This window comes from Poecilia reticulata, chromosome 15 (genome assembly GCF_904066995.2).
Source record: "Poecilia reticulata chromosome 15, P_reticulata-male-v2, whole genome shotgun sequence".
Taxonomy (NCBI): domain Eukaryota; kingdom Metazoa; phylum Chordata; class Actinopteri; order Cyprinodontiformes; family Poeciliidae; genus Poecilia; species Poecilia reticulata.
The window spans coordinates 8285022-8304548 of NC_088844.1; the positions used below are offsets into that span (position 1 = coordinate 8285022).

The 19527-nt window shown below is 37.3% G+C and overlaps 1 protein-coding gene across 12 annotated transcripts in view; it reads right to left on the reverse strand.

Annotated features, from left to right (window-relative positions):
* LOC103476458 (mitogen-activated protein kinase kinase kinase kinase 3) overlaps positions 1 to 19527 on the reverse strand; it is a 51027-nt gene that overhangs the window by 22120 nt on the left and 9380 nt on the right. For 6 of the 12 annotated variants that reach the window (XM_008428827.3, XM_008428824.3, XM_008428831.3 and 3 more), the window contains exons 2-16: positions 11895 to 11952; positions 11530 to 11620; positions 11339 to 11403; positions 11202 to 11257; positions 9537 to 9584; positions 9160 to 9202; positions 8971 to 9043; positions 8605 to 8736; positions 7665 to 7727; positions 7433 to 7514; positions 6346 to 6462; positions 5907 to 5981; positions 3705 to 3783; positions 3560 to 3618; positions 1069 to 1131 (exon numbers count right to left, since the gene is read on the reverse strand). In XM_008428827.3, the coding sequence (XP_008427049.1) occupies positions 1069 to 1131; positions 3560 to 3618; positions 3705 to 3783; positions 5907 to 5981; positions 6346 to 6462; positions 7433 to 7514; positions 7665 to 7727; positions 8605 to 8736; positions 8971 to 9043; positions 9160 to 9202; positions 9537 to 9584; positions 11202 to 11257; positions 11339 to 11403; positions 11530 to 11620; positions 11895 to 11952 (1104 nt within the window). The remainder of the gene's footprint in view (positions 1 to 1068; positions 1132 to 3559; positions 3619 to 3704; positions 3784 to 5906; positions 5982 to 6345; positions 6463 to 7432; positions 7515 to 7664; positions 7728 to 8604; positions 8737 to 8970; positions 9044 to 9159; positions 9203 to 9536; positions 9585 to 11201; positions 11258 to 11338; positions 11404 to 11529; positions 11621 to 11894; positions 11953 to 19527) is intronic. The other 6 variants (XM_081616394.1, XM_008428826.3, XM_008428828.3 and 3 more) reach the window with 3 other exon arrangements.

Below are 19527 nucleotides of genomic sequence, written 5' to 3' on the forward strand. Positions count from 1 at the left end.
CCCAAAATAAAACCCGGTAAAAACGTCTCTGTTGTTCTGAGAAGGCCTCAAATGTTTCTTATAGAACATTAGACAGCAAAGTGGCAATAGACCAAGGTTTACAGCAGAAAATCATGAAGCAATACTGGAACTTTTGAAAACACTTCACAGAGCTTCATTCAAACCTTCTGAATACAGAAGGGGTGAGGAATACGCACACTATTCTGACACTAACATCACATCGGCCGATATGCGATGTTACTGTCAGATATTAGTCATTTTTAACACGTCACATGACCAAGTATGGCGCAGGATTGTGGGGAGTTTACCTGTAGCAGAGGTGAAGTCAGGGATGAATATCCAAAAGAATAATGAGATATAACATCGGTAAATATCGGCTATCGCTTCAATCATATCGGTGCATCTCTACTCTAAACATGACAACAAGGCTCTCCAAAGACGCAGCTAAGAGGTCTGGCTTTTATGAGACGGTGGCAAGATGACAGCCATTGTCAAAAAACAGCCTGAGAAACTTCTTTAGTTTGTTACAAGTCACATTCATGATCAAATAACCCCCAAATTGAACAGCCCAACCACATCATAAAAAAAACTGTGGTTGTAGCACCCAACTGAGCATGCCCAGACAAAACCCATTTGAGAAACTCTCTATTTGCAGAAGTCTGAAAATACTGCATTGTTTTTCTTCCTCTTTATAATTTTGTGTACCTTTGTGTCGTATATCAGAAGGGGGGGGGGGGAAGCCCCATTCAAGTTTTTGGCTGCAACATGAATGAATATGTGAAAAAGTTCAAGAGGAGAGACTAGTTTTGCAAGGCACTGTAAATATATTTGAAACATTGTGCACCTAAAAGTGAACAAAAAGAGAGACAACAGTGGCTCAGAGAGCAAAAAATTGGAAAGATAAGGACAAAGACTTTTTCTTTTCATAAGAGATTATGAAGAACAAGAGGGAACGTACGAAAGAGGTGGAAGCGGAGATAAGAGGTGTAAACTATGAGGAGAAAAAAAAGCCAGCTAGTATGTAGATAGACGGATGACGAATAATGGGAGAGACAGAGGGAGTACTACCAGATTAGATCTCGCGGTATAGTAGAGCTCCTCAACACAGTCCAGATAGGGCTCAGAATCACACTGGTCAGCAAGACAGAGCGAGAGAGACCTCAGTTAATACATTAACTTGGACTTATATAGATAACAGAGAGGAAACGAGGCACAAGGGTGAGAAGGAAGATGAATGAGTGAAAAGATTAAGTCTAAAAACCAGAGCTAAAAAGACACAGAACAGGTGGGGTAATTAAAGTCAACAGAGGAGAAGGGAAAAATAATAGAGGAGGATGTTATTTAATAACCAGAAAACCCAAAAGGAAAGAATCAATAACATTTAATCAAGGAACAAAATCTTATATCTATTAAAAAAAAAAAAAAAAAAGAATGTAAACACATCCGTTTATAAATCAAAAAGGATAAAAAGCAACTGGCTCTAATCAGCTATAAATCAATTTTATACCTTTTCTTTATTAAAGTTACTAAGAGCTCAAAAAAAGCAGGAATGGGTCATGATTTTATCTGATGTAGCATAAGGTCTGCTATGACTGATGTTTGACCATATTGTGTTAAAATGGGACTGAACTGGATGCATGTATTGCGAACAAATTGGATTCTCTGTAGTTAGATATGAATGAAGCATGTTTATTTTACCTGGAGCATTTAAATGGCAGTCATTATGAACCGGTGCCATGTAAAAATTGCTTCAGTTTTCATTGTGCTGTCAATTTGGTCTATTTAGAGAAGTTATCAATTGTTAGAATAATGTGGTAATGGTAAAGCATCGACTCCATTGTGAAACAAGTTGGCTGAGTGAATCAACGTCAAAAAGGTGAAAGTTTGTGATGAAGAAGAAAAAGCTGAAAACAAAATGTGTTACAAGTTTCAAAAACAGATTTGAAACCGAAAAGAAAGAAAGAAATCCGAGTGAATGTGGCTTTAGGGACAAAGTGATATTATTTAAATAAACTGTATGGGTGAAGCTGCACAGAGGACAGGGAAAGGCAGGGGGTTGACTTAATTGTAGTTGGACTTTATTTCAGCCAACAAGAACAGAGGCGACAGAGGGGAAGGTAGATGTGAAAGGTGAAAATGTGGAAGTAAAGTGTCTTGTGTCCAGAAGCTGCCCCATCCTATTTGCTTTCTAAAAGCAAAATTCAAAAGCACCAACCATTTCAGGGAGTCTAAAAACAATAGAAAGAGACAGCAGGTGTGTTTCATGTTCCTCCTCAAAACTGTCAAACCCAAATGTGTGGTTTTGGTTTCATCCAGAAATGTGTTTTAGCGCCAGAGAAATGCACCGTTCAATTTGACTACAGGACAGACTTTGTTGTTTTTTAGCTTCAATGCAGCAATTAAAGTAGTAAACAGTCACATTTAAGACTAGCAATGGGCCATATCCTGGTTTTCCGTCTTATAAATGAAACACTCTTTAGGTGTGACATTAAATCGAAATCAGAATTGTGGGTTTCACACAAAATACAACAAAGCAATAAACTCAGACTATTAGCTTCTGTGTGTTACTGTTTCAAAATCCCTTGGATGAAGAAAATCACATCGACTTCAAACTAACATGAGTAAACTTTGGGTGGTTAACCCTCCTGCTAATGTGCAAAACACTTTTCACCCAGGTAACTAACCAAGTTTGCTTACAAATGAAGTAAATTGACTGAGTAATCATATTTACTTAATAACTAAGTTAACTTGGTTACCTTCCAAATGTACTTAGTTACTACGCTTACTAACATTCCCTGTCATCTAACCTTACTTGTCAATAATGTAGGGTTGACAGGTAACACTAATTTACTTGAAAACTTAAGTTACCAACATTACTTACCACTTAAACTTATTTACTAACCATATTTGCTGATAAACTAAATTTACTTATCAAACTTGACTTAATTCAATTTGTTTATATAGCGAAAATTCACAACAAATGTTGTTTCAAGGCAAAAAAATCTGTTCAATTATACATTTTCAAAGTTTACTCATTTGCTTATGAGCTTTACCAACTTGTTTTAGCTACATACCTACTAACTAACCCTACAACCCTTAAATTGCTTACTCACTTTACATTTATACACTACTTAGCCCACTGACTTTGCATCGCCATTCACTGCAATTGCTTACTAACCTAACTAACTATGCACATTTTCAAACATTACTAACTACCTTTACTATTATCCGCTTTTCCTAAACTAACTTACCAACTGATATCGTTTACTTGCTGATCTCATTTACCTTTATTTGCTTGTCAACCAACTCTACTTACTAATCTTATTAAAGAACCAACTGACCTTACATGAACCAAATCAAAAGAATTTCAAGTGGGAAAGATCAGAGACTATTGACAGTAATGTATTTTATAAAAAACCCAGCTCATATACGGTTCCCTTTGGAGTGACAGAAACGAGTGCTTCATATTGCGATGTTGGGAACAACAATTCAGGTGCAATTCAAACCACACAGTCTCGTTCACATGCATACACATATAAAGCCACGCCTCATTACTCACCGGCTCGTGATGAGGTTCTGTCTCCTTTCTCAGAAGAGGATCAAACTTCACTTGTCCGACTGTGAAGGGACAATGGGGAATATGAGTTTGGCAAACGGACATGAAATGAGAGCAAGAAAAAAGAAGACAGTGCGCTCCGACTTACAGTTTATCTCGGACAGAGTCTTTCCTTCCCTTGTGCTCCTGCTAGTGGAGCGGATCCGATGAGGAACTGAGACCGGAGACTAAAAGTGAAGAGCAGAGCAGTTCAAATGTTAGATATGATGTTTACGTTGCACTTAAGACTACCGCTGGTTTTAAAGAAAAAGGCCTAATCCTTCTGCCATTTCCTGTGGCGCAGCATTCAAAGACACAGCAAAAACAACTAGCCACTGCTTTTGGCCAGAGACCAAAAACGTAGCAACTGAGTCACTGAAAAACAAATCTTTCTGCACTGGCAGCATCAAAACCTTTAGTAGTCTTAAAAATCCAAGAAATTTAAGTTTCAGTTTTGTTTTTTTACAATTCCACAGACAAACATATCAATAATTTGAAGTCTTATTTCCCCTCCCAGCTTCCAAGAATTGAAATAAAAAGACAAATTTTACATAATTTGACATCATATCTTAAGCGTTTAATCTCAGGAAGTAGATATGTTTTTTTCACAGGAAACCTTAACACACCACAAACTCATTCCATGCCTGATCAAGAACTGGAGATCTCAATCCAAAAATGAAAATAATTATAGTCATCAAGTAGATTCGTCAATATTAAATCCATTCTCATGACAGTCCCGTAAGAGTGGTTAGAAACTTCAACAGGAAATGTGAGATGAAGATGGCTTCCCAACCTAAAGTATAATTTTTATCTGCATCCTTTAAGATGCGGGTGAAGATGGGAATCCATAAACTTTATCACACTAACTTCTTTAAATTTTTCATACTTTGTCAAATTACAACCATAGTCTCTCATAGTCTTTTAGTGGGATTTTATGATAACACAACAGAAAATAGTGTATAATTGCTAAGTGGAAAGAAAAATAATAAATAGTTTTTTTATGGTAATACATCTGGAAACATGGAGAGAATTTGTATTCGGCCCCCTTTTACTCTGAAACGCAAATAAAATCAAGTGCAACCAAAAGTCACCTGACTTATACATGGAACTAAGGTGTGTGCTACAATTTCTATACAGAATTTTAATTTTGTCCTGTTCGTGTTAAATACTGTTCACCTGACACTGAGTACAACAACCACACAGTAAAATATGGTGATTGCAGCAACATGTTTTGGAGATATTTTTCTCCCCCAACAAGGACAGGGAAACGCTAAACATCCATTGTAGCAAATGCTACACCTGATTGGCTTAAATCAAAGCATAATCATGTGTGCTTTGTTAGGATGGTCAAGTCAAAGTCCAGACCTAAACCCAACTGAGAATCTGCGGCAAGATTTGAAAATTGAGATTCACAAGCAATGTGCAAAGCTGGTAGAGATGTATACCTAAATAAACTATTTCTACAAAATATGACAGATAGAGGTTGAATACAAATTCAAAGGACTCTTTAATAATCTTTATGTCTTAAAAGATGTATTTAAAATACTTTTCTTTCCTTTCACTTCACAATAGCACACTGCACTTCACATAAAATCCCAATAAAATACACCGAGCTCCGTGATCGGCACAACAAAATGAGAAAAACGATTTGAGTTTTGGCTTTGCAAAGGATAGAACCTTGCAAATGTTTTTTGTGTTGTATTTTGCATAGATTTCTGTCAAAGGTTGGAGTTGACCGTTTAAGACAAGTGAATGATTCTTCTAATTGTGTCTATAAGAAATCAGTTTAGAGAACTAGAACATGTGAAGCTTTGGAAGCTCTCTTCATCAACCACATCTTCATCCCAGCTGCTGCTCTCACAGACCTGGGATGAATTACAGATGTTTGCTTAGCGATGATGTGGCCATGGTTAGTCGATAATAAATGAGAGGCTGTGGCAATTTCTTTCCAGAAAAACTAAAACATTTTGACCCCAGAATCATGTATAGCTTTAAGAAATTTGTCAACTCAAACCATAAGGTATTAAAATGTTAAAAAGACTAAGATACTGACCAGAAAAGGTAGTTAACAATCAGCCGACACTCAAATCAGCACAAAAAAACATGAACGCTTAGAGTAATTATGCAGCTGCATGGGTAATCCATGAATGCGTCACATGCCAGAGCCGAACTCCATGACAACACCAGGATTCAGAGGACAGAATGGAAACTCTCAACTGTGTTCAGTCGCTGCTGTAGTTCGAATTCAGAAGCATTTTCAAAGAACAGACAGCTTGTGTTAGAAAGACATCACTGCAGCCGACACGAGTACCTTCCTACGGGCCGCAAAGCGGGGTGCGCGTCGAGCACCGGGGCTTATGGGGAGGAAATGACCTCTGTATTTAAACTAAGTGGGAGGAAGGAGGCGGGGAAAACAGGAGAAAAATGGAGGAGAGAGGAAAAGTGAGGTAAAAGACGGAGGAAAGAGAAGAGTGACAAAGTGCAAAAGAATAGAGAAACAGGGGAGAAGGAGAAAAAGGCAAAGAATGAGTCACATAAACAAGGGCGAAAAAAAAAGAGCACAAGGAAAGAGGATATGACGGCTGGGGATCAGTGAGTAGCCAGCTGAGGAGACATGAGGACATATTTTAAGAAAGGGAGGAAAGAAGCAAAATCCAGCAAATCACAATCACTTCCTTACTGATCTGCTTCTTATACTTGGCAGCACTTTAGTTTTCAAGCAAACGGAATCCCAGAAGGTGAAAGGTTACCTCGGGCTCAGGCTCGTCGTCATCGAAGTCGTTGTACGTGCTGTGGTCGGGGTTGTTGGACTTGTCCAGCAGCTCGATCGCAAGCGTCCTGCTGAGAGGCTGGGAGACGAACGGGTGCTGGAGGAGAGACGGGAGACGGAGGTCAGCTGAGGGTGTTTGCACACCTGATAGTCCAGTAGATTCAATTCAATTGGGGGGGGGGGACTGCAACATTTCTTGTATTTTCAGCTGCGATTGGCTTTCACACTGCAATGTATCAAACAATCCAAACCCTTTGAAAAACCTGTTTCACCTCCTCGCCTGTGGTGGCGCTGAAACAAAAAACACCTCCAAACTAAACAGGGCTGATGTGAATGCACCCGCAGGGAGTTCTGGGTAAATACACCCAAAACAAATATGTGTGTTTAGCGCTAGTGGGAGAAATAGCTAGTGGTCTAGCTAAATCCTACAACCTCTAAAGTCTGACACCACTCCATTTTTGTTTACATGTTGCGAAGAAGGAAGTTTCTCTATTGTTGTCTGGTTTTCCTGTCGTGTCCTTCAGTGGTTCTTGGTGCAGCGCCCTCTCAGGCAAAGGAGAGGGTGAACAGGTTTAAAAAAGGTTTTGGATGGTTTGACACATTGCAGCGTGAAAGTGCAATGAATGTTTCAATTTTGGTTACCGATCGAACCGAGTCAACCGGACTATCAGGTGTGAAAACCCAAAACATTTTTACGCCTTTCACAAAATCAAATTCAAGCACTTTAAGCATTTCCAAGGGGAGTTTCTAAGATTATAACACACGTAAAGTATAGTACAACAGTAATTTAATAGGTTCATAAAGCAACCAGTAAATGCGGTGTCGTTTTTTCAGGCATCGTGATCTATAGGATATATTTATAGGATATATTTCAATTTTAAAATTTAAAATTTTAAAATTTTAATTTAGGTTAAATTTTATTTTAATCTAAATGCATCAAAATTTGATTTCATGACATTTAGACGGGACGAGGTTTCTCCTACAACTGCAACTGATATAAAGTCTTACAAACAACATTCCAGGTTATTTCCTTTAAAGAAGTAAAACTATCTCGTTTCATTTCTCACCTGCAGCAGTTTCTCTGCCGTAGGCCTCTTCTTTGGGTTCTTGGTAAGAGCTAGTTTCACAAAATGATGGAAGTTATTCGTCCTGTTTGTCAAGACCAGAGAAGAAGAAAAACGAGAACAGAAGAAAGAGTTAAACTTTTGACCCTCAAATAACTCATGCCATGGCTCTGATGAAAATGCCAACAGCTTCTTTGATAAACATGAAGATGATAAAGAAGTCAATGACTCTCACCACTTGAGTTTATCTTTCAACTTCGGAGGCTGGAAGTTACTCTTGGTCATCAAGAACAGAGCCCTGGATGGGACGAAGAGGGAAACAAATGATAGTGGTGGAACTATGCATGGTAGTTGTCTTGAATTGTACCAAAAAAATTTTTCAAATCATAGAAAAAAGGAAAAAACACTTTCTTAAAACGGATATAAAGCAATATTCCAATCTTGACCAAATCTTAAGTTTTGATCAGAGTGTTTTAATTTGAAAATAAGAGTGAGGGTCCGTTCGTGGTCCGCTATAGTCAAACTTTTTTTCTAAAAAAAAAAAGCGAACTCTGGTCCGCCAAAAACCTGGGGCTCAGCTCGGCTGACGTGAACTCTGCCGCGGTTCGAATGCGTATGTGAACGCCAAGCAGACCAGAGACCACTTCAGAAGCAGAAAGTGGACCGAGTCGCAGTGGATTCTGGGTAAATACAATCAAAACTAACGTGAGAGTCTAATGCTAAAGGGACAAATGACTCGTGGTCTTTTACCAAAGACAGCCACTAAAATCTGACGCTGCTCCATCTTTGTTTACATTTTGCACTCATGTCTTCTTCGAAGGCTTTCATTTTGTTTTCTTCAGCAGATTTTGGTGCAACGCCCAAGAGAACAAGTTTTCCAATTAGTTGGAATCTTTTGACAGAGTGCAGCAGCTGAAAATCTAACAAATATTACAATTTTGGTTTCTCGACACAGAGTCGAGGTGTGAAATCACCCTTCAAGAACAATCTAAACATTACATAATATTCTAATCATCCAAACAACCACAGCTCTTTTTTTTTTTAGTTCAGTATGTTCTGATACTGTTTCACACAGAACAAGAACACACAGCCATCACTTCAGCAGTGTGTCAATAATAAACTTGCACACACAAACACTCGCGCGCACACGTACACACACACACATGCAGCTTTACCTCATCGGGTGCAGGTCAAACATGGGTGGCTGTAGTTCTGCCAGCTCTATTGCAGTAATGCCCACTGCCCAGATGTCACACAGCTGATTGTAGCCCCCCTTCCTCTCCACTGCTGCCACCTCTGGAGCCATCCTAGATTAAGAGAGAAACCCATGGTGGAAGATGAAAGGATACAGACGTAGAAGCTAAATATAATTCCTTTTTTTTTTTCTTATAATCAAAAATTTGCATATTTTTCCCCAAATCCCTTGTTTAACTCTTCAATGAAAATGTGACTAAGTCATGACTCCAACATAGCAGCAGGGAGAGGCTGCTTCATAGTCTAACTTCACTCTACCTGCACCAATACCCGCATATCAAACTCACCAGTAAGGCGTTCCAATAAATGACTTTCTCTTGGCAAGAGTGGCTGTGATCTGAGCCGACACGCCAAAATCAGCTAAGGGAAGAAGAAAAAAAAGGGCATAAGAAAAATAAGCCAAAGAAAACCCATGTCGGTAAATGAAGCTGATCTCACTCGATCTTTAAAAACAGAAGATAAGAGTCGGATCTCACCAAGTTTAACGTAGCCGTTGTCTGTCAAGAGGATGTTGGCTCCCTATAAAAGTCCAAAAATACCACAAAGTAGCAAGAAAAACTTTCTGCTCATTTGCACAAAAAAATACTGACAATACAAAAAAATGTACCCATGAGTTTCAAATAAATTTTCTAATTAACTATGATGCTTTTATAAATTGTACAATAATAATAACAATAATGAAATGGACTTTATCTTAACCTGAGATGAAATTAGCCATTAAATGTTTGACATCTATAAAGCTCTATTAAAAAATAATTCACACAACGTTTTATAGATTAAAACAGGCAAACTAAAAACAGAGTAATTAAATGCTGGTTAAGAGAACATGGAGCAGACTTTAGTTCAGGCTCACCTTAATATCTCTGTGCATTTTGCCTTTGCTGTGTAGGTAGTATAAACCCTGTGAAAGGAATGGCGAGGTTACTGATGTCAAACTGAGACCAACATAAGATGATAGAAATAAGACAGCTGATTAATTTCAGTTTTAGAACAACATTTGATGCATCTTTATAAGGTTTCTTAACATCAACATGTTATACTTTCTGTTTTTAAGAAAGTATAATTTTAAAAAAGCCATAAATAAACAAATAATGAATAAATAAATTAAAAAAAGTGGTGTCCAAAGTGTGGTCTATGCGCTATGAGCCCAGTCGGTGCAGAACGACCCTTTTTTAAAAGTTTCGCTGCCCCAAGAATATCTTGAAATGGAAAATGTAACGTACAACACAAAGCATTAGTCTTTTATCACATGCTCTTTGATTTCTGTTTATTTTCATAGAAACAGGACCTCCAACACAGCGACTTTGTTCAAAAGCAGCCATGTGTTAAATCCAGCTAAAGAAAACAATTTAATATCAAGAAAATAGCAAACAATCCCAAAATGTTGGAATTTTAAGCAAATTTTTCATAAGGCAAACATGCAAGATATTTTTTAATGCTTTGGAAGGACAATGATTTCCTTATTTTTTCTACAAAAAATTAAACACTATTTGGCTTATTGTTGAGTAGATTAAATTAAAACATTCTTAACGAGCTAATTTGGTAAAATAAACAAAAAACACAAAACGTTCTACTTTTTGACCCACGTGGCAAACAGTTTAGAAATCACTGCCTAAAACCTTAACACTAGCTTTGGTCATTCATGCTTTTGGTCCATAACGCACAGTTCAAGTATCAACATTACTTGAACTCATCAATGTACACAAAACAAAGGCTGTTGCTATGGGCAACCTGTTGGTTCTGGTAGAACATAAAGAAGGAAAAGGGAGAAAACCCCTAAGGTTTATAGGGTTTTATTTTGCATCAATTCTAATTATATCTGAATTCTAATTTGCAAAAGTTCCTATAATTTTTTAAGTTATTTTTAAACATGACTTTTCAATGCAAACTTACTATGATTCGTGGGGTTAATAATATTGTGTCCAATTTGTGAAAATTACTGCATTGTTATAGTCTTAACATAAATCATGTTTCCATCAATGTTTTCTTCTTTTTTTGTTTTGAAATATCACATTAGTAAACATTGAATGGAAATGGAAAAATTCTGAAAAAAAAAATGTGTAGATGAAACACATGTGCCCAATAAGTTTTGATGTAGCGAACTTCCCCACCCACTGGTGTGTCACCGTGTCTCACCAGAGGCACGAAACTCAGAAAAACGCTCAAACTTCTGGTCTGGAGAATTCTCAATGCTAGTTTGTTTGCAACCTCTACAAACAAACTAGCATTTGTAGCCATATGTAGCGTCAACATCTGATGAAATTACACTCCAAACTAGCAGATACAAACTCGCCTAATTCGCATTATCCTTCTTATTTCCAACATTTTGAAAGTTCACTTAAAATTCATATGACGATTGGATGGAAACGCAGCCATAGACAAAAGGAAATAAATGCAGTGTCCCTCAAATAAGCTGGACGTCCTCTTAAACAAAGAGCATGAGCGCAGGCATACTGTCTGAGGCAGAGCAGTCGACAGTGATGCTGTACGTCTATAATGTGTAGAGTGTAAACATTACCTGCAGGGTTTCCCGCGACATGTAGGCTATCTGCGACTCTGACAGAGGCCCGGTTACTGAGAGAAAGAAAAGAAAAAGCAGTTGCAGAAAAAAAATGACAAACATACAAAAAAATAAGACATGGATATAGATCTTACCATGATATATATCCTGCAGAGAACCACCTCCACAATACTCCATGCTGATCCATAATTTATCCCTTCTAAACAAACAAAAACAACAAAAGACATACCATATAACTCACTCTATATGTCTAACAATCAGATTATAACCAAAACATGTAACTTATTAACAGCTGTCACCAACTACTGCACATTCACACTCTTACCGAAGATAGCTGCCAAAATAGGCAACGATGTTAGAGTGTTTACAATCCTTCATCATTAAGATCTCCTGCTGGACGACAGCAAAGTCCTCCCCTGCAGTCAACACAGGCATTATTGCAGCGATAATTAACTGCCATGGCAACACTACCGCTACTAACGCAACTATTTAATGAAAGAGGAGATGGATATAGCTGAAACAGAGACAAGGGAAAGTGGGGAACATCAAAGAAAAAAAATATGGGGGAAAAAAAAAAAAAAACAAAAACTGAGGATCGCTCTTCTCGGAACGAGGAGTTGATAAAGAAACGGAGCATCCAATATAGGGACAAAAAAGGGAATAAACCAAGGCAAACATGAGGCAACTCACCCGGTTCCAGTTTGATGACTTTGATAGCAGCCAGCTCCCCTGTGTTTACGTTACGAGCCTAAAAGAATGAAAAGAGGAGAGGCTGATTAGTGGTTTAAAGCGCAGGGGGAAAACTTCACAGCAAAGACTGTGGAATGTCAAGGTAGAGACAGAGCTGAGAATGGTCGGCATCTATTCCTTTGTTTCAAAACACCAAACATGAGATTTATTCAAGTTTAATCAGTGACATATATAGTCATAGAAATCAGTTTCAAATATATTGTCACTGAAACTTGCTAATGCACTGAATCCTGACGATGACCAACAGGAGGGAAACTCAGAAATCTGATCTTCTGAACCTACCAACATAGGTTCAAAAATATCACAATATAGTTTGGATTTATTGCAATCCATGATAGAAAAAATACATCCCAATAATTAAAACTCTGTAAAGCACATAATGTATGTCTCTGACCTTAACTCCCCCACCCCCAACGGCAGAAAAAAAAAAAAATGTCCAGCTGTTTTTACACCTCATTCAGCAACGTCTGGCAACGTATTGTGGAAAAAAAAAAGTACATAAGACTGTCCTACTTATCTTCAAAAGGCAATAACTCATGATAACTACACAACCCTTAGCCAGTTATCAGAGCACACAGATGCTGAGCTGTGACAAGACCCTTAAATTACCTACCAAACAGTTCACACAGCATAATGGTGCACATATGAGACAATCACCAAAACATCAGACGGAGGTTAAGGGACCGGTCAAAAATTAGCACAGCTACGAATTAAAAGCTAAATAAATATTAAGGTAAGATAGGTCATGCTGTTTCTTAAAAAAATAAAAAATAAAAGCAGCATAGACTAGAGAAGACTAAAAGTGTCTACACAGATGTGCAAATTAATTGCACCCATTAAAACCAAATTATTTACTCTTAGACGGAGGTGATGATAACTTGACAGGATGACAAACTATCAGGTCCTGCAGACCAGATAACTGCAACAATAACACTCTGTTTTTCATCGATTGCTCTTTCATACACACTGTGTAACATCACCTCTGGACCTAATATAAACGGTTAATGAGCGATGATGGCAGGAGGGGGTGAAAAAATAATTTTGAATACAAATATTATTGCATCTTATAGTACAGTTGTTAAAGAGTGATTTTGCTGGGAAATAATACATCACGGACTGCGCCGCAACTCCTATGGAAGACATAAAGCTTCACACTGTAAACGGTCAGTTATACTGCAGCTGTTATTTTCTGTATTTATTTCCTGAATGGTGCAGTTCCTCCTCCCGATATATATATTGTCAGGATGTTTGCAGAATTACCAGGAATATTTAGGATTCGCCAACATGTGTTTGGAGCCAAGGGCAATAAAGTTCCCACATAACTCATTCATATCCTATTACAGAACACTCAGATAGCCTGTGGGAGTGTGTGTGTGTGTGTGTGTGGGTGTGTGTGTGTGTGTGTGTGTGTGCTGCTAGAGGAATGCATGGCTTTTCTTAGGAATGTGGGATGCATTTTTTTTTCCAGAAAAGTTTTAATTTGTCAGGAAAGAGAGAAAAACAGAATACAGAGAGTAACTTTTCTATAAATAGTGAAGTAAGTCTATATTTAGAGGGAGCGCTAACGGCGCAGGAAAGGAATTATAGATAAAGCACATAAATAAAAGATGGGTTTTCAGAGGAGACATGAACAGCCTGCTTCTTTTTGAGTTCCAGAGTGAGTATGACTGTGAGACGAGGCAGAAGTGGGTATGAGCAAATGAAAGAGACATGAGCTGATGATGTCAGGATCCGAAAGGTGTGAGAAAAATTTAAACGGCCCTGAGAGCAATGCGTCATGTCTCAACAGCTTTTGTTGCATCGCTGGCCCAGTTAAGGATCCACCCTGTTTCTGGCTAAATCCCTGGATACATATTTACCAAACGTACACATTCAAACAGCTTTTATACATTGAGAACTACCTTAAGGAATTCATTTGTACCCCCAACATGTCCAACAACAATTTAAACTTGACTTATTGTTCAGCTTCAATAAGTTAAGACTTTCTACAAGACATTTTCTGCTGTAGGACTATTTATTTAAATTGAACTATGAAAGTTAACCTTGTAACTTGGATATTTATTTTCCCCATTTTGAACTCGCAAGTCAGTTTTAGTAGCACAATTCTTGTTCAGGTTTGATGGGAAAACTAAATGTGTGAGTAAATTAAAATATGTTTTGGACCTTTTTCTTATCTTACAGAGATAGGTGCCAAAATGGTTCATCAAAACACATTCTGTTGGATGCCAATATTATACGCTACGCATTCTGAGCATCCTTAGGTCAAAGGGTTTTTATGATTTTTCAGAAATAAATCTGTAAATAACCAGTCAGTATGTTGGCCCAAAAGGGTCAACAACATGTAAAAGCTATGACAGATATAATGCTAATTTCCATTTAAGTCTTTTAGCAATTTAGCATGAAATGGAAGTTATACTACCTTCCTTTTAATCCTTTTAATACAAAATGAATGTTATGCTAGCTTCCATTTTAGCATAAAATAGAAATTATGCTAACTTATATGTTGGCATTTTCAGAATTTAGTACAAAAGTTAAGCTATGCTTACTTCCATTTTAGCATTTTAGCAATTTAACATAAAATGGAAGCTGTGCCAACTTCAATTTTAGCATTACTTCCTTGGTGCCTTTTAATTTTGATGACTCTTATGTGGCACTGTAGATCAAGCCAATCAAGGGAATATTGGCCAATTCTTATCTTTGGTGCATATGAAGCCATGGGGTTTATGGCTTCATATACACCAGAAATGGTGTATATAACAATTCATGAAATTATGAATTTTGACAATGAAACCTGAAATTGTGAAACTTATGAATATGCTTTAACAACTATAAGTTTTCCCAAACAAACTGTGATTTAACCCTTTGACATTCAGTCCATTTCAGGTGAACCCACTCAGACAAGACTTGTCTCTGCTTCAGAACTACACCAGTGTGGGAAGAATTGGAGTAGTAAAGGGCTTAGTTTCTAGAAGTTAGATGTTAGTTTGGTCAACATAAGTCCAAAATATTAACTGATATTTCTGCTCCCTATGCAAACATCATCAGCAGAAGCAAGATGCGCATTTACTGAACAGCTGTTTGATCCGACTCATGCATTCCTTTGAATAGTGATAATAAATAATTGATAAAGCTGCAAGTGATTAAGTGAAGTATTGCTTCATCATCTCATGGCAGCTCTCCAACATCCAGTTAACCCCAGGTGGGGGTTCTCCTTCAAAAGCTCAAAATATCAATAATAAAACAGGAGCAGAATCCTGAACATGGTTATTGATGAGTTCAGAGGGAAACAATTACAATATACTACTGAAAACCAGCTAATTCTGAGGAAGCATAGTGGGTATTTAAAGTTTATATGGAGCACTTGTTCTGGAAAATTGACTATTTCAGATTTATTTAATTTCAGTTTATCTGGGTAGTGTTGTTTGTGGCCAATTTTATAAACTTAACTCTATCAATAGAATATTTTCAGGTGTTTTGAGTTTTAAAACATGGATCAAGGGAAAATTGCTTCGAGAAAAAAAATTATAAAAAAAAGATTTCACAGAGTTCTGCCTTTCTGGTATTTTGCTAACCACATAAAAAACACATTCATTCCTTTTGCCAGAGCCACAAATCAAAGAACAAATGGTTCCAGGCAGTTTCCCATAAAGGTTAATAATAGAAACAAAAAAGGACCAAATGTACAAATTTAATACATAACTGAATGCATTTTAAGACTTAGTAAGGAAAATGGGAACATAAAGTCTTTTTGGCATTGAGAGAACATTGAGACAGCCATTCATGTTGACCGCCATCATGCTTTTTAAGGAAAACTGAAACATCACGAGTAAAACCCCGGTGGACTTCCCACGCATGCTGCAATGACAAACTGAAAAAAATGGAAGTAACTAGTAATAAAAGAGGAAAAGAAAACGTCACCCATCACTGACTTGTGATGACGTACAAGAAATGCTGATTTTTTTTTTGTTTTTTTTTTTGTGAAGTTACAAGCACTAGTAAAGGCAGCGAGGCAGTGACAAAGACGGACCCTCACCACAACAACGCGATGGGAGGGGGGGTCCGAGACACAAAGGGGTGCAAAGAGAGGAGATGCGGCAGGGAGAGCGGAGATGGCGTGTTTTCAGTCAGCAGACAGATCAGAGATGACTCACATCAGTCTGTGGTTCCCTTAGTGGCACCAGTACACAAGCCTATTTTTTCCCCCTTATCTTCAGTAGTGGAAAAAATATTTTTAATTAAAAGCACCAAGTCAACACAGGGTACTTGGAAACAGACAGAAACTTTAATAGTCTAACTGAAATGTTCTAACACCTCACTGCAATCAATTAGTTTTCTTTAGCATGAAATAAAAATAAACTACTTTTCTCTCTGGAAGTCGTCCCTACTAAATAGCTTTCCTGAGATTTCAGCAAAACATCAACACAAAGACTGTTTAACGCAGCAGATAAACAAAGCAGTTTCCTTTAAGGTGTATTCAAAAAGAGTTGGAAACTAATAATAAAACAAAACGTGGCACCGTTTTGTGCTTTCTGGGTCAAGTTGGCAGTTTAGATGCACTGTAAATAAATTGCATCAGCGGTGCAGCCCGGGTGCCCAACCAAAGTGCTCAGCAACAGCTGATTAGGCGCTCAGCGATGCCGACATGGGCAACGGAGAAAGTCCGACATGGGCAACGGAGAAAGTGATTAAGGTTGAGAAATAAAGTGGTTTGGTATAGAGTGAAGATCTTAAAACAAAGTGGCGTTTTGAACACTAACAGCATAGGATTCAATTTATAAAGTTTGAGATCGAATGAAAAATGATAACTCATGCAGGACTGAGCAAAATATTTATTAGAAGCTTCTTGTTCTCAGAAGTATTTACAGCTGATGCACGTAATGCTTTTCCTACACCAATACTAATATGAATTTAGCACTTATCATGTGAATGCTAATCACATGCCATGGTACTCTTGCAATTTAAAGTTCCATTCTAATATTAGAAAGATATGTTTCCAGGTTTTCTACATGTTAATATGAAGTAAAGCAACAGCACTGAATTTTTTTTTCTTTTTTTGAATTCTCAGTTCAGCTTTTTACCGAAACCTGGTCAAATTGAAAAACAAGCAGAATAAAATAAAAAGACCACAAGGAATAGCATTTTTAGTTGACTAAAAATGATAAGGTTTCCAAAAAACCGAGATCTAAAATTTTAAAGTCAGGACTTAATATGGTAGTTAAAAGAAAAAGCTGACACTGTATCCTGAACTACGCCACTTTTGCGTTCGTAACAAAAAAAACCTGAATCTTAACTGATGCTAGTCAAAAATGCTGTAATGTCCATACTTTGCCAGCAGGTGGTGGTAGTGTTGACATTACTTGTTTTATAGTTTAAAAGAAGAAGTGTCTGAGCAGTGAGCACGGTTAAAGCAGTGCTAGGCTACAAATTCCCTGAAACAGTTTACTTTTTCCTCTCAGTTACTAATTTTAAAGTCAGGACTTAAAATTAGTAACTGAGAGCTCACATTTGAAGTTTATTAGAAAGACTGAATAAAGACAAAAGGAAGCTACAAAACGCCAAATGTTCTTCTAGCCGAGGAAGTGATGAGCCGTCTTGTTTTTTATTATTATTATCTTTACTTTGGAAGCAGGTTTTTTTCCATCTAACATTCCTCACCAAAGTCCCTATTTGAATGTGGACAAGAGAAACAAACACAGTCGAAAATATCACTTGAAACAGCCTGTGGTTCTATGTTGATGGTGTTATTAAAAATGATTTAGTCCAATCAGAACTTTTACAGACTATGTCAGACATACTCTGTAAAAGTTCTGATTGGACTAAATTATTTTTTGAAATGTAAATAATTTACCTGGTAAATGGAAAAGGAATAAAAGTCTGAACATAGACTTTTATTCTCCATCCTCCATTACTATTTTTTATTTTCTGTTCTTATCTTCAAAAATATTGAAATCAAACTATGAAGAAGGCCAGTTTTTTTTTTTTTTTTTTTTGACAAAACGTATTAGCATTAGCAATAATATAAGGCATAGACTTCTTAGTTTCTTACACAACCTCACATAATTATGGACAATGCTTCTAAATGACAACATCCATTAAACACATCCACAACAACATTCAAAACCTATGTGAAGTCCAACTTATGTTGGGTAAAAGATCAAACTGGGCAACAAGTAGATCTGTTAGTTGCCCTAAGTCACCTCATATCACAGGTTTTTCTTGTACTTGCACAGTAGTGATGAAATTTTCCAGACATTATCCAGAGAAGTTTCATTTAGGAATGCAAAGCACTGGGTAACGTCTGAGAAGAACATGTCTGAAGGTAGTAAATTAGTGTTTGGGTTCAAGCTCTGGTGGGTTTACCTTTTACCCTTTTCTAGCTTGCCAGAACACCACTTCTCTATCTTGATGGCACTTGATTAAACATAATTAGTCATCCTGAATAAAAAGCTGTTTGCCTTTCTTAAAAACAAACAACTCTGTTGCCTCTGGCACAATGCAGTCACCGCTGCGACCTAGCAAAATGTCTTCAATATCACTAGCTGCACAAGAAGCAGTGCAAACACTGCGCTAATCCACACATAGCCGGATATCTGGGAAAACAAATGGCATTTTGATGCGTTTTGGCCTTTCATCCACATGAAAACTCCATTTGATATCACTAAAACGTATTATTTATAAAAACGCAGACCAAAGCGGAGTGTTGAGAAAACTCCGTATTTGTGTTTGCGTGTGTATACACGAGAAAACGCATATTTAAGGTCATGATGATTACAGTTAGCAATAAATAAAGCAGCAATATGTCCACATACTTGCTTTAACATAATTCCCAATTGACATTGTCTTGTGTTTTATTACCTTTATATTCTAATACCCCATTAAAGAAGTAGTTACTACATATCCGTCCACACAAATGGGCGCCACGTTTAAATCCTAACAGGAAACTGGTTGTTTTAAAGCAACCTGATTTTAGCTTTGCTCTATGCTGCCCCCTATGGGTTTTCATGTTAAAAACCACGTTCAGAAGCGGATTTATGTGGATAAAAATTTTTCTGAAGCCAAACCAATGTGCCTGACATACATTTTTTAAAGAATGTGGCAGAGATATTTGTTTATATAAAGACCTGGCTATGTTTATACAAAGCCTAAGCATCATTGCTGGAGAACATCAATAACTTGTTCTTAGTAAACTCAATGTTTATGGTCTAAGTAATTTTGTTTTGCACGTTTTAACATCACAACCAAACAACTCTGTATTTTATTACAAGTCAATCCTTACAGTTTCTTTCTCTCCAACTTCTCATAATCACTTTGCCAGACATCAAACCATTGTTCAAGCACAGAAGCTACAAGAGAATTGTTTTTCTGTTTTTTTTTTAAGAAACACTTGTTTGCAGTTGTAAACTACTTTAAACCTCAGCCCCTGCTGTTTTGTTCCAGCTCCTCAGAGGGGCAGTTAAAGTCTGGCCTCAGGCAAGACTAAAACAGTCCGAAAATATTTACAATCCCTTACTAGTCTTAAGATGTTCCTCAGAGAAATCCTTATGTTTCTCAAGTCTTGTCAAGTTTCTGACCA